The sequence below is a fragment of the Lampris incognitus genome, chromosome 2 (genome assembly GCF_029633865.1).
Source record: "Lampris incognitus isolate fLamInc1 chromosome 2, fLamInc1.hap2, whole genome shotgun sequence".
In the NCBI taxonomy this organism is placed as follows: domain Eukaryota; kingdom Metazoa; phylum Chordata; class Actinopteri; order Lampriformes; family Lampridae; genus Lampris; species Lampris incognitus.
Genome location: NC_079212.1, coordinates 21,170,206 through 21,185,295, shown reverse-complemented (window position 1 = coordinate 21,185,295; position 15,090 = coordinate 21,170,206). Strand labels below are relative to the sequence as shown.

Here is a 15,090-nt window from a genome sequence, read left to right as displayed (position 1 = left end):
CTGATTCACCAGCTTGGGAGGGGGATCTCTCCTATTCTTCTTAAGTCATTTCAAACTCAGCTGAAAGTGAAGGAATGTTTTCTGCTCCAAAAACACTCCCTGGATAAACAGATTGGGCAGATGTTGGGCAAACATTAACTGGTCCCCTTGAGAAACTGTCACACGGCTTATTATTGCACAAATGGCCCTTATCAGTCAGTACATGACCCCTTCCAGGGCCCAGCTATCTCAGTGGTGTGATAATGACATATTGCGTTTTATGTTGTCATGCAGGTAAAACAAAATCTGATGTAGCATAAGTAACCCTGCCAACTGATGTGTTGATTGTCCAGTATTAAAAAATTTTCTTTCAGACCATTCAGTTGGAAATTAATTTCATACCATAAAATAGCCAAGCTGAGATCAGTGATCAAACACACAACAGTATGCGGTATCTACTGATAGAGAGCTGTATATAAAAAAAAGATGGTTGAGATGATATTTAAGAGCTGAAAAAAAGATTTCTATGTTAATGAAGAGGAAGGTACAGTGCAGACTTGTTTTGTTTTTTATTAAAAAATGAGAGCTTTCCTTTTGGCGGTACATTTGTAATGTCACTGCAACACAAAGTTCAAAATGCCTTTTCAGATAAAAGTGACAGTAAAGTATAAATCTAAAATCTGGAGTGTACAAGGCGTGGATTTGAGGTCATAGCAGTTCTGAACAGAGTTCAGTTATCTTACTGCCACTGCTGGCTTTGAAGTTCAAATACTCCTCACAACCCCCCCCAACCACCTCCAAACATATGTCCTGAGTTTGCATTATAAATAGGTTAAAAGCCAGTCAGAAGTCTCCCTGAGCATCTACACACAGACTGACATTCTGCTCCATCTTCAATAGTCTAGTCAGGCTAGCCAAAGGCCCCAAACTTGACTCCATGCAGTCCTATGGGCTGAAAGCGGAGCTGCTCCTTTTGACCCAAGTCTGAGGATGGGGACGCAGAGAGCCATAGGTCCATTGGTGGGCCGACAAGGAGGTCAACTGAAGGTCCAGTGCTGGCTGAGGTCAGCAGCATTACAGTGGTCCATCTGAATTTTGTCTACTTTGAGCTGTAGACACTTTCCGCTGCTTGGGTTCTTCAGCAGATGTTCCTGAATGATAACACAATATACACAATTCAATGACTCTCCAGTTCTGGTCAGGAAATCAACCTTTGAGTTCACGGTTCATTAACGAATAGACTCTAAAAGCTGAAGGTCTTTGTTGAGTGTTCCTCACCTCTGTAAAGACCCATTCCTGTTGAGGTCCCAAACTGGAGCCCTTTCCCGCCAGCTGGCATTGCTCAACCTTCACTTGCTCCGGTTGAAGGTGCGCGTGGAGACACAACTCTTTTGCTATGTTGTGACGCAGCTCCTTATGAGATGTGTACTCAAAGTACTGGAGGAAACAAACATGTGATCAGAAACTCAAAACATCCTACAAAACATTCTATTACTGCCAAATAATTAAAAAAGTCTATTTCTGAGGTCTTAACCTAGAAAAAATGTATTCCAAAATATGAGTGAGAAAAACGAGTGAGAGTAATGCACCTGGTTGCCTCCCATGTTGTGACATGGATACATGATCATAGGTTTGCCTCCCTGGTTGTTCTCACCCACATCAAGGCAGGTCTGTGATCCTGAGTTCTTAATCTGTGTAAACAGACACGCAGTAGTAAAATACAGCTATGTACATACACCTTTATCACATGTTGCATAGTATAGGTAAACAAAGGCCAATTTTCACTTCTTTTCAGGTGCAGAAAAACATAGCTTACCGCTCCAAATTTTTCGGGGGTCAAGTCTGGAACAAAGACCTCTGGATATACAGTGTTGAGATACCAGGTAAAGTTCTTGCAGTGGAGCCTCTCTCTCAGGTTTACACGATCTGAGATGTCTCCATACTGGTGCTGCAACAGCCAACAGTAGTCATTTTAGTTCTGAGGAACTGGGCCTCAACACTAAACCAACTATAGCATGTCAATTACAGTACCATAAGCAGTAATGTCATGAAAGGTTTGCTGCTGGGTGTATAACTTTTTTTCTTTTCTTTTTTTTTTGCGTGGATTTTTTCCCCTCCTTTTTCTCCCCAATTGTATCTGGCCAACTACCCCACTCTTCCGAGCTGTTCCGGTCACTGCTGCACCTCCTCTGCCGATCCAGGGAGGGCTGCAGACTACCACATGCCTCCTCCGATATACGTGGAATTGCCAGCCACTTCTTTTCCCCTGACACAGAGGAGTTTTGCCAGGGTTGGTGGGAGGATCATGCTATTCCCCCCAGTTCCCCCTCCCCCCTGAACAGGTGCCCCGACCAACCAGAGGAGGTGCTAGCTCAGCGACCAGGACACATACCCACATCCGACTTCCCACCCGCAGACACAGACAATTGTGTCTGTAGGGACGCCCAACCAAGCTGGAGGTTACACAAGGATTCGATCTTGTGATCTCTGTGTTGGTAGGCAATGGAATAGACAGCAATGCCACCCAGATGCCCTGGGTGTTCAACGTTTTATCCTAGGATCCCTTATTAAAAGCCCAAACTTACAAGACACTGTAAGTTTGGGCGATTAGTATTTGATAAATAGCAGAATCCATTGCCAACATTGTAAGATTTTAACACCGCATCCTCAATTTATACTTGTATCAAAACTTATGTCAGCATTTGCTTTAAACCACTGACCTCACTGGCCATTTTGGCAGCATTCTTGTTGCGACGGTAGAAGATCTTCTTGTAGTCATCCATCCAGACTTCAGCTAGACGCACTTGGTTCCGGGTGATGACCTCCGTGCCTTTGGGGAAGGTGTGAGGGCTCTTTGTGCGGAAGACATGGCCCACCACAGAGCAAGGAATAATCTCCAACTGGCCCCCACACTGCCATACCTGGGGCCGCATAGACACAGACGGCAGCTCAGAAAGTATATTGAAAATTAGAAGAAGATTTTTCTAGTAATAAGATATCGGACATTGAGAGTACATTTAGTGAGACCAACCCTAAATGACATCTCCACATTCTCACCACCCCAGATCTCCATCTGCTCATCATAGGTCCCGATGTGTTCAAAGTACTTCTTAGAGATGGAGAAGAGACCACCAGCAAAAGTAGGTGTTCTGAGGAGAGACACTTTTTTAAAAATCAACAAAAGAATTAGAACTCAAAGCCATTTTTATAGGTTATTTGTTTGGCAGTTCAGCCATTATTTGAGAGGATGTTGTCCTCAGGCCTGAGCTCATAGGAAATGCATCTAATTGGTTGGGATGCTGTGACTCAGAAATGTCTAAATTATCCCTTCCTACTTGACAGGGTAGGTTTCATCCTTCCGTTTGCTCTTCTCGTATTCAGGGATGGCCTCCCATCCAAATGTAAGGCTCCAATCAAAGTTCCCTCGGTTGAAGGCACGCGAGGTGGCCACAGGCTTGTTGAATTGGAAGCTGTTAAGGTCAATAGTGGTGATCTCTGGACTGACCACGGCAGTAGGCTCCTCCACGATACGAGCCAGCAGGGGCTCCAACCAACCATGGAAACACTCACCTAGTGAGTGAAACAGTGAGTGTGAGAGAGACAGAGAAAGAGCAAAGAGAAAGAGCAAGAAAAATGGCTTTAAATCCTGAGAGAACCATGACTTTACAGCCAACAGCTGGTTTCAAGTGTTCAAGTGACTACAACAGTCCAAAATAAACAGTACTAAACTTCTAGTTTCCCACAGCAGCAAAACCAAAAAGTTGCTTTACATGGCGATTAGTTTCACAAATATGTCTGTAATTCCTTTGTATCGTTTTCCCCAATGATGCGGGACATGAGAAACAAGTCAAAATATGCCTGAGTATGCAGAATTGTTTAACTGAATGAGGCTGGAATTGATCATCTAAGGATGACCAGAATCAACAGATGATAGGAAAGAGGACAAATAAAATATCTACTCGTCCTCGACAGCTCTTGGTTATGGCTGTTGACAGGTATCTGGAGACTGTGGGGAAATGCATTTACACAACAAATTCATAACATGTGGGTTTTGGAGGCACTGGTATGTCACTTAGTGGTTGATTTTATCCTAAGTGCTCAACAAGGCAAGATTCTTTACTCCCCTTTGGGATAAATCCACTGACCCTGGCAGTGTCTGTGCCATGTTGTACCCACTAAACTACACCCAGCTGTGATAAACTAGCTATGTGTGTATTTCCCATCTAGGCCATCTTATCAAGAAGTATTTGGTTTAACCCTTCGCACCCAAACTCACTGCTCATTTGTTTGCATTTAAACAAAACAACAAAAACCCTAAAAAAACCCAACTTTAATTTCTTCTAAAAGTAATGATCTTTGAACACCTGATTTTTAGTTGCTTGCAATTTTGGGCCAATGACAATTGAAGTTCATTCTGCAGTAGTATTCACAGATGCAGAGCAACTCAGCCACTGAGGATCCAAAAGCCAGTGCATTCTTGGTGCAAGTCCCAAGCTGGGATAAATGGGGAGGGTTGCATCAGGAAGGGCATCCAGCGTAAAACCTTTGTTAAATCAAATATGTGGATCATAAATCAGATTTCTATACCGGATCGGTCAAGGCCCGGGTTACCAATGACCGCCACCAGTATTGTTGGCCAGCAGGGTGCCGGTGGAAACTATGCTACTGTTGGGCGAAGGAGAAGGAGAGGGGGAGGCATGTCCAGAGGCAGCGGGAGAGGAGGAAGGGTAGGAGTGTGGAGGTGTGAGTCAGAACTTTGAATATTGGTACTATGACTGGTAAATGGAGAGAGCTGGCTGAAATGTTGGAGAGAAGGAAGGTAGATAGATATACTGTGTGTGGAAGAGACCAGGTGGAAGGGGAGTAAGACCAGGAGCATTGGGGGTGGGTTCAAACTTTTCTATTATGGTGTAGCTAGGAGGAGAAATGGGGTAGTTGTAATTCTTAAGAAAGAGTATGTCAAGAGTGTGCTGGAGGTGAAGACAGTGTCAGGCAGAGTGATGAATATGAAGCTGGAAATTGAAGGTGTATTGATGAATGTTATTAGCACACATGCCCCGCAAGTTGGGTGTGAGATGGAAGAGAAAGAAGAATTCTGGAGTGAGTTGGATGAAGTGGTGGAGAGTACCCAAGGAGGAGAGTGTGGTGATTGGAGCAGACTGCAATGGGCATGTTGGTGAAGGGAACGGAGGTGATGAGGTGGTGATGGGCAGGTATGGTGTTAAGGAGAGGAATGTGGAAGGACAGATGGCAGATTTTGCAAAAAGGATAGAAATGGTTGTGGTGAATACATATTTCAAGAAGAGGGAGGAATACAGGGTGACATACAAGAGTGGAGGAAAGTGCACACAGGTGGATTATATCTTAAGTAGGAGGCATGATCTGAAAGGGATTGGAGACGGCAAGCTGATGACAGGCGAGAACGTAGCTAGGCAGCATCGGATGGTGGTCTGTAGGATGACTTTGAAGACCAAGAAGAGGAAGAGAGTGAAGGCAGAGCCAAGGATAAAATGGTGAAAGTTGAAGAAGGAAGACTGTTGTGTGGAGTTCGAGGAGGCGTTAAGACAGGCACTGGGTGGTAGTGAAGAGTTGCCGGATGGCTGGGCAACCACTGCAGAAATAGTGAGGGGAACAGTTGGAAGGTACTTGGTGTGTCATCAGGACAGAGGAAGGAAGACAAGGAGACTTGGTGGTGGAATGAGGAAGTACAGCAAAGTATACAGAGAACGAGGTTGGCAAACAAGAAGTAGAATAGTCAGAGAGATGTATAAAGTAGACATGGAGGTGGTTTAGGAGAGATGGCAGTGGAGTTTTTAACTAGATTGTTTAACACAATATGCGATATTTGCTTTGAGAATGTTGATGGAGAAGTATAGAGAAGGCCAGAAGGAGTTACATTGTGTCTTTGTGGATTTATAGAAAGCATACGACAGGGTCCTGAGAGAGGAGGTGTGGTATTGCATGAGGAAGTCGGGAGTGGCAGAGAAGTATGTAGGAGTGGTGCAGCATATGTATGACGGAAGTGTGACAGTGGTGAAGTGTCTGGTAGAAATGACGGATGGTTTCAAGGTGGAGGTGGGATTACATCAAGGATCGGCTCTGAGCCCTTTCTTGTTTGCAATGGTGATGGACAGGTTGACGGACGAGATCAGGCAGGAGTCTCTGTGGACTATGATGTTCACGGATGACATTGTGATCTGTAGCGAGAGTAGGGTGCAGGTTGAGGAGAGCCTGGAGAGGTGGAGGTATGCACTAGAGAGAAGAGGAATGAAAGTCAGTAGGAGCAAGATGGGATACATATGTGTGAACAGGACACTGGAATGGCGAGGACGCAAGGAGTAGAGGTGATGAAGGTGGATGAGTTTAAATACTTGGGGTCAACTGTTCAAAGTAACGGGGAGTGCAGTAGAGAGGTGAAGAAGAGAGTGCAGGCAGGGTGGAGTGGGTGGAGAGGTGGAGGTATGCGCTGGAGAAAAGAGGAATGAAAGTCAGTAGGAGCAAGATAGAATACATATGTGTGAACAGGACACTGGAATGGCGAGGATGCAAGGAGTAGAGGTGATGAAGGTGGATGAGTTTAAATACTTGGGGTCAACTGTTCAAAGTAACGGGGAGTGCAGGAGAGAGGTGAAGAAGAGAGTGCAGGCAGGGTGGAGTGGGTGGAGAAGAGTGTCAGGAGTGATTTGCAACAAAAGGGTACCAGCAAGAGTTAAAGGGAAGGTTTACAAGATGGTTGTGAGACCAGCTATGTTATATGGTTTGGAGACAGTAGCACTGACGAAAAGACAGGAGGCGGAGCTGGAGGTGACAGAGTTGAAGATGTTAAGATATTCATTGGGAGGGACGAAGAAGGACAGGATTAGGAACAAGTATATTAGAGGGACAGCTCAGGTTGGACGGTTTGGAGACAAAAGCAAGACAGGCAAGATTGAGATGGTTTGGACATGTGTGGAGGAGAGATGCTGGGTATATAGGGAAAAGGATGCTGAATATGGAGCTGCCAGGGAAGAGGAAAAGAGGAAGGCCAAAGAGGAGGTTTATGGATGTGCTGAGGGAGGACATGCAGGTGGCTGGCGTGACAGAGGAAGATGCAGAGTACAGGAAAAGATGGAAATGGATGAGCCACTGTGGCGACCCCTAACAGGAGCAGCCAGTATTAGTAGATTCACAGTAGATTCACAGATGCAGTGCAAGGACCTATAGGCATCAATTTCATGCCTTGAATGTAAACAGAAAGGGTAGTGCAGTTTCCTCACAGTGTGCATCCAGGAAGGTGAGCACCTCTCCTTGGGCCACACTCGCCCCCAACAGCCTGGCTGTGATCAGGCCCTTCCTCTCCGGCTGTCTCACCACATGGACAATCTTCAGTTGACGCACATATTCCTCCAGACGGCTTTTCAGGTGGTCTAAAAAGGCAAACAAAACATTGCTGGGATGAAGAAAACCCCCAACATGAGACCTACACACAAGCAACTGTGGTTCATTCATTCTCATTCCCAGTTTCTCACTGGGAATGAGAGAAAGAGGAAAACTTTTACTCTATGGTTTAAAGCTATCCTCGATACTGGTATAGAGTCTGCTCTGGTAAGGAAAGGAGGTTAATAGATTCAATGTCTTATTTTGATGGTAGCTCGGTTTAGTGATATGTTATAACACTATTTTAACAATGGACTAATTAATTTTGCTGGTCTGCTCAGCTGTTGAAGTGTGACCACTTTATATTTTATGATTTCACGATGGAAACGATTCAACAGAAATTGCATTTAAACTGAACGTACTTAGCTGCCTGGCAGAACATGAAAAACAACATTCCACTAAATGAATATCTTTCATTATGAGAATACTGCTACATACAGGGGGCAATAGAGAGACAGCACGATGTTAAAATTAGGGCAAAATTTCCTCGCTGAGAACACTTCTGACCAAAGCGTACATCACATTTCTCAACAGGCAGCACTCAACCACATACATGAAAGTTTTGACAGAAGACTAGGCGTTCATTTGAAATACTCGGCAACGTTAAGAGAAACACAAATAAGGACTCCCAGACCACAGAGCAGTCAATGACACAATGCAACACTGTACATCAGTTGTAAAGAACCCAAGTCAGTCTAGTGGAAACCATCTGTAGGTCTTGTAACTCATCTCTTCTTGAAACACTATCACCCCACAACCATGTTTTGTTTCATGAGAGAGAGAGAGAGAGAGAGAGAGAGAGAGAGAGAGAGAGGCTATTCTTAATCAAATGATTTTTAATGTCAGCATTAACAGTCAGCAACAGAAAAAACAATGACTTTAGGTAAACAAGAACCACAATGTTATCTATCTGGGGTTGTGAAAGTTGCAACGGCTCCACTTTCAATTTGAGCTTTGACACTTTCAATATCTAGGGGCAGCATGACTCAGGAGGTAGAGCGGGTTGTCTAGTAATCGGAAGGTTGCTGGTTCGAGCCCTGGCTCATGGCGCGAGCATGCCGAAGTGCCCTTGAGCAAGACACTGAACCCTTAACTGCGCCTGATGAGCAGGTTGGCGCCTTGCATGGCAGACTCCGCCATCAGTGTATGAATGGGTGAATGTGAGGCATATACTATAAAGCACTTTGAGTGGTCGGTAGACTAGAAAAGCTCTATATAAATGTAGTCCATTTACCATTTACTAATAATGCCTGATTTCAAAAGTATATTGCAATGGTTTATCCAGGGTTTTGGCTGCTGCTTTGTATTTGGAATAGATTTTTTATATCAACAGTTGATGTCAAGTATGGTTTCCCTTGTCACAATTGTTCATTCACTTCTGTCCAGCTGATATAAATTTCACCTCCAAGTTTAATCTCCAACGTACTGTGATGTTTACTGATTAGCAGGCACAGATGCCCCCCCCCCCAATTGTACTTGGCCAATTACCCCACTCTTCCGAGCCACCCAGGTCATTGCTCCACCCCCTCTGCCAATCCAGGGAGGGCTGCAGACTACCACATGCCTCCTACAATACATGTGGAGCAGTCAGCCGCTTCTTTTCACCTGACAGTGAGGAGTTTTGCAAGGAGGACATAGCACAAGGCAAGATCATGCTATTCCCCAGTTCCCCCTCCCCCCCAAACAGGCGCCCTGACCAACCAGAGGAGGCACTAGTGTAGTGACCAGGACACATACCCACATTCGGCTTCCCACCCGCAGACATGGCCAATTGTGTCTGTAGGGATATCCGCCCGACCAAGGCGGAGGTAACACGGGGATTCAAACGGGCAATCCCCATGTTGGTAGGCAATGGAATAGACCGCTATGCTACCCGGGTGCCCCCACACAGATGCCTTTGAATGACATGATGTTCTCTGTTGGTATTAGGCTGACCACCAATGCTCCTTAACAGTGTCCATCACTACAATCTGCATTTCACTGTAAGTGGTCCTTCTGTGTCTGGTAAAATTTAGAGGCTAAAAACCATTTAAATCTTTGGTCAGTTGTTTAGCCTTTTGCAAACCTTATCCATCAGTAAAAATACCCCTTTTCATCCAGACGCCGTTAAGAACTTCCTAAGCTTACACCATCCTGGGTTTATCACCCTTGTATCCATTGTACGACTTCACTTTGCTGTTCTTTGCCCATGTTGTATTTATGCAATAAGCCACAAGCAGCTTTGTATAAAATCAGTTTTTTTTTCTGCTTCACTTGGTCCTCAAGAACCCATCAGATTTTCTAATACAGCCTGTTTATTTTGGCTACAACATCAATGTAATGAAAAAATACAAACGCCACACAAAAACCTCAAAGTTCTGGGTTCACCTCTAGCTAGTGCTAGCATCTGTGTTGCTATCAGGTTAACAAACCAATATTCAAATTAATAGCTACACTGTTTGTGAATTGAAGAGGCATTTTACGGCATTAATCAGGCAGAAAGAAATGTTAATGTTAAAATTAATTTTATGTAATGTCAAGCCATTTGCATTGCTGTGTTACATACCACTCTCTGACAGAAACCCGCACATCGGCTAAAAACAATTATCCAAAGTAAAAGCTTACAAATGCAAAAACAGAAAAAATATTGATTGACATAAGTTGCTTCAGTGCTGAAAAATATGAAGTAACAACAAAAAAGTACAAAAGAGTGAATCAACAAAAGAAAACATTTCACTTTACACCGTCTCCAATTCACCAAAACAAGAAACACACACTTCCATCCATCCATTATCGCAATTGCTTATCCTGCTCAGGGTCGTGGGAATGCTGGCGCCCATCCCAGCAGTCATTGGGTGGCAGGCGGGGAGACACCCTGGACGGGCCACCAGTCCATCACAGGGCCGACACACACATACACTTAACACACACACTTGTCATACATAAAGGTAATCAATCATGTTGCACTGATTAAGGAAGGGTCACAAGATGGAGCCAATGAGGACTCGGCACTTCACAATATCATGTAGATAAAGATCACCGATCCGAAACCAGCAGTCGAAATCAAACAATCAAAATGTGGGGCATGAAAAAAAAGTTTTATGCGAAGTTACATACAGTCTCTTGTGCAGCGGTCCAGCTCAGCAATAAGGTAAGGTACAATAATGTGTACATGAGGAAACGCATGAGATCCTGTGCATGTGTGTGCGTGTGTGTGTGTGTGTGTGTGTGTGTGTGTGTGTGTGTGTGTGTGTGTGTATCTCACCTGCAGTACTGGCATCATCCACCAAGATGACCTCTGTGAGCAGGGCAGCGGGAGAGGTGTGCAGGACGCTGTGGACTGTTCTAATGAGGGTTGACCATGCCTCGTTGTGAAAAACAATGATTACACTGGTGGTGGGCAGAGGAGGGCAGCGACGGAACTTGCGCTCCACACACCTATTAAGAAAACAAGGCACGCAAAGCAACCACAAAGTTTATGTTTACTCATGTAAGGAAATAAAAAGTCTTCGAGAACTGCTCTTATCAAACCAGTGTTGGCACTGGCTAACGCTTGCTTTTGGATAAATAAAGCACAACCTTGAGCATACAGAAGGAATCAATACTCACAACAGGAGCTATTTCAATGCTTTTTACAGAACTAATCTTGGGTTGGTTAAGGCAGGGATGCTTGCATATTCTGAGAGATGGAGGGAAACCAACAGCGGGCACATTTACAATAATCCCAGATAAACCCTTATCCGGTTGAGGAGAAACTGGAAGATGATACCAAGAGATACATCCGTACTCTAATTATCCGGGAATACTGAGGCATATACAGACCTTATCGTGTCTACCGCTGTTGTTGTGGTCTGTTCATTCAGTTTCCATGGTAATAATCACAATATTTTGTTTATTCATCTATGCAAGTATTTCTTTTAGCAGAATATGAAAGCACATACCGATAGCCCAATCAGTGTGCCCTCAGAAAAGGGATAAGATCTGAAATACTGTACAATGGTAAAACGGTGATATTTTGTAGTTAAGTCATGATTCATTAGTGCTAGACTCAACAAAGAGCAAGTCAGAATATTGTGAACTTACTCTGGAGGCCTGGTGTCTTCTCCAAGGCTACGACTAAGTGAGATGCGGTCACTGGCAAACTGGTTGAAACAGTGCCTTTTCATGCCCTCTTGTTTCTCCTTCTCCTCCTCTGGGTTCATCTGATCTTTTTGGAAGGCCTTTCCATCAGCACCTGGGCTCAGGGAGTCTTGAGGGGGTCTTTCCAGGACAGGCTTGAGCTCAGCCTGGCTATAGAAGCCCGAGGGGCAGCGGATGTCCTGGGTGGGCTGCTCTTCTACCGGCGGGGGCTGCGGGGCCCCGATCTGGAAGCCCAAATTGTTGACAGCACCACGCACCATGACCATAACCTGGTCCTTCTTGTCCACCAGCTCCTGGAACCAGGGGTCTCCAGCAGGTGTAGAGCCCACGTCCCTCTGGAGAACCACCAGGACCACCATAAACACAGTTCCCCCAAGTAGTGCCAGTTTCAGCGGGGACAGACGTCGGCGGAGGAACGGTCGCATGGCTCTGAATGAGCGTTGCCTTTCAGGCTGTCAGATAAGATTAAACAGAGTAATTTGCAACTGATTCTCAACAGCCTGACCTTGAAGGAGTTGCACAACTTACCCAAAGGGTTTTGATAGAGCCTAAGAAAATAACAAAAACACCCAGTCCTCATAACCCACGTTTGCTTCAACGGCCGAACAGTGACAAAGGTATTCCCGCAGTGAAAATACAAATGAGGAACAAGTTTAAAACCGGTTGGTGCGTCTCCAAGAACTGTCACAAAAGCCAATAATGGAGCAAACCCTCTCCCTTTGCTCCACCCTCCATCCCTGTAGAATGCGGTCCCACGGGCCAGAGAGGGAAAGGAAGGACAAGGAGAACGAACAAACACAGCACACCTCTCGGTAAACGCCTGACTCCACCTGCTCCGGCTCCGCTCCTCCAGGAACCACGTGGCAACAGGTGGGCCGGCAACGGCGGCTCCCGACCCCGGTTAATGAGTGACGCATGCGCCCGGGCGCATGCAATTGCACAAAGCGTATCGACGCACCTCACTACCTGTGAGGACAGGGCCGGCGTGTTTGAAGATGACTGCAGACGTGCTGCCATTGGCACAATAAAATGGCATTTACTGGTATGCGTTAAAATAGGATATAATCCCACGAGGACGTCATCAGCGCTCAGACATAGTTTATTTCGTTTGCATTCCGCCTTCATAATTGATTCAGACAGACTTTTGTAATTTGCAGATAAAGAAACATTAGCAACCGCATCCCACTATTTTGTATACCCCTGTCGTGCCATCCCCGGTCGACAACCAGTTAGTCTTGTTTGGCGTATACCACAGGAGAGACGGAGATGGGGACATGGGCTTTCATCTGTCAAAGTCGATACTGTGTTGACACGTGGCAGGACAGACTGAATAATAACACGTATTTTTTTTAGTCTACAAAGTTTTCCTCAGAATCCAATATTTTGCAGCTTTGGTCCATCGATGTCAGTTGTACAGGTCTAATATGAATAGGGCAGCGATCGAGTAGTTGAATGTATCAGCCATTTTCATTCAAATACCCCCCCCCCCACGAATCTCAAGTTAAAACGTCTTTGTCAGAGACATGACAGCACAGCACAGAAAACGCACATCTCGACAGCCTAGTTAAGGGCAGATGCTTATCAGTTTTGCAGCAAAAGGAAGGCGAATCGTGCAAAGTGGCAGGTTGCTCAATACTGTCAAAACGGCAAGTTATGGAGCTCCACGTCAAAAAGAGGAAGAATATCTCGGTAAACACATTAGGAAGCTGAATCACAACGTGCACACGCACACATTAAACATGCGATTTCCGATTCGCTGCCACAGAAGCCGCAACAACTCAAGTGTTTTCAAATATGACTTGGCGTTGCTTCTTTACAACGCCGTCAATCACACATATCGATTGATTTAAAGCAGGAGTAAATCTTACACATTTCAGCGGGACTGGTAAAACTTTTGTCTAGGTATGAAGTGATCTAGTTCCGCCCTCCATCAAGTTTTGACTTACCACAAACTCCCTCACAGTTTTTACAGATCGGGGGCCAACAGGTGCTCCAGTTCTTATCGTTCCCACAGTGGATGAAACGGCCAAGTGGTGATCTCTCCTGTAGTTTCTTGGGGCACTTTGCCTGGAGCGAAAAAGGATACAGGAGCGCCCTGCACTGCCCCCCGGGCTTTTCTCTTGAGTGTAACAGGTGCCATCCGTCGTAATGATTAGATGGCGCCCCCTGGTGACTGAACCATAAAGTGTACCTTTTATACACAGCGCAGTGTTCTTTTTAAGTACAACCCCCTAAACTATTTTATTTATTTTTTTAAATATAGCATGCAATTGAAAATCAGACTTACAAAGAAGTATTGTGTCTGACGCCGCAAACGTCAGTCTCCGGACATGAATGACTTGTGACTTCTCTCTTCAATTGAAACGCCACGTGTTCGATGTGAGAAGAAGGAATAATCTGGTTTAATTAATGTTCAGCATAGAGTGTTGTAAGTTAACGTACCCCATTATCTCAACAGAGATTCATTATTCATGTTAAATCAATTAAATACTATCTCCAGCATCACCGCCTTGAAACCGTAGACTGATTTATTCAGAAACGGAGACGCGTGTGCCAAAGGAGATGTCTTGGCTCTGGCTCCAGGGTCTCTTCGATTACCGTCACACGAAGAAATCTTCACTGCAGGCTGTTGATTGACATGAAATCTGAGCTAAAGAAAAAAATAGAGTAAGTTGATTAAGCCATTCACTATATCAGCTAAATTGTTTAATATAAAAATGATTCAAAATAAAATGACCTGAAAATGTAACTATTAATAATAATAATAATAATGATAATGATGATAATAATAATTATTATTATTTTACACTCAGTGATCAGAAAATGAGAAACCCCTGTTAAGTACCGTGTTGAGCCACCTTTCACCCTGATAACAGCTGCCATGTCATGGCAATGACTCAGCAAGGGTCCATAGTGCAACTGCTTAAGGTTGTTAGATGGATGCTCCTTTTTACTGATGCCGCATTCGAGTTCATCCCAAAGGTGTTCAATGGGGCTGATATCCGGGGATTGTGGTGACCAGGTTATTAATGTCATGTCACCTGAATGTTCTCGAACTATTCTTGGATGATTCCTACAGGGAGAATTTTGCTATATTGTTGAAACTATCTTGTCCCCTTGGGAGTACATGATGGCCATGAATGGATAAATCTGGTCTGGTACGATGCTAAGGTATTGCAGCGAACTCGGGGGGCATCCACAGGAACTGCCGCGGCCGGGACGCGAACCCGCATCGCGGGAGACATCACTGACCGGTCGACTGAAGGGTCCGACCCGTCAGCCAGCGGCCAACGTGTCGACTTATCCATGCACGTTACACTACCTCCCTCCTTCGGGAAACACGTCCCCGCGCTTGAGCATATCAACTCCTTCACGCCTCTGGGCGCATACGCTTCCCATGGCCCCACCGTCTCACCATCCCACTTCTGACATCAATGCAGCGAATTCGGGGGGCAACCACAGGAACTGCCGCAGCCGGGACGCGAACCCGTTTCGTCCGCACCGCGGGAGACATCGCTAACCAGTCGAGTAAAGGGTCCGGCCCGGCAGCCAGCGGCCAACGTGTCTACTTATCCA

At 45.2% G+C, this 15,090-nt stretch overlaps 1 protein-coding gene across 1 annotated transcript; it reads right to left on the bottom strand.

The window, feature by feature from the left end:
* Positions 1-541: 541 nt before the first annotated feature.
* Positions 542-13,618, bottom strand: galnt6 (UDP-N-acetyl-alpha-D-galactosamine:polypeptide N-acetylgalactosaminyltransferase 6 (GalNAc-T6)). The gene is made up of 11 exons (XM_056300488.1): positions 13,461-13,618; positions 11,458-11,966; positions 10,640-10,812; positions 7,236-7,385; positions 3,315-3,549; positions 3,011-3,128; positions 2,700-2,900; positions 1,796-1,927; positions 1,569-1,670; positions 1,258-1,416; positions 542-1,130 (listed from the first exon to the last, which is right to left on the bottom strand). Exons 2-11 carry the CDS (start codon positions 11,937-11,939, stop codon positions 1,017-1,019), a joined length of 1,866 nt encoding a protein of 621 aa, XP_056156463.1. The 5' UTR covers positions 11,940-11,966; positions 13,461-13,618; the 3' UTR covers positions 542-1,016.
* Between the last annotated feature and the right edge of the window lie 1,472 nt (positions 13,619-15,090).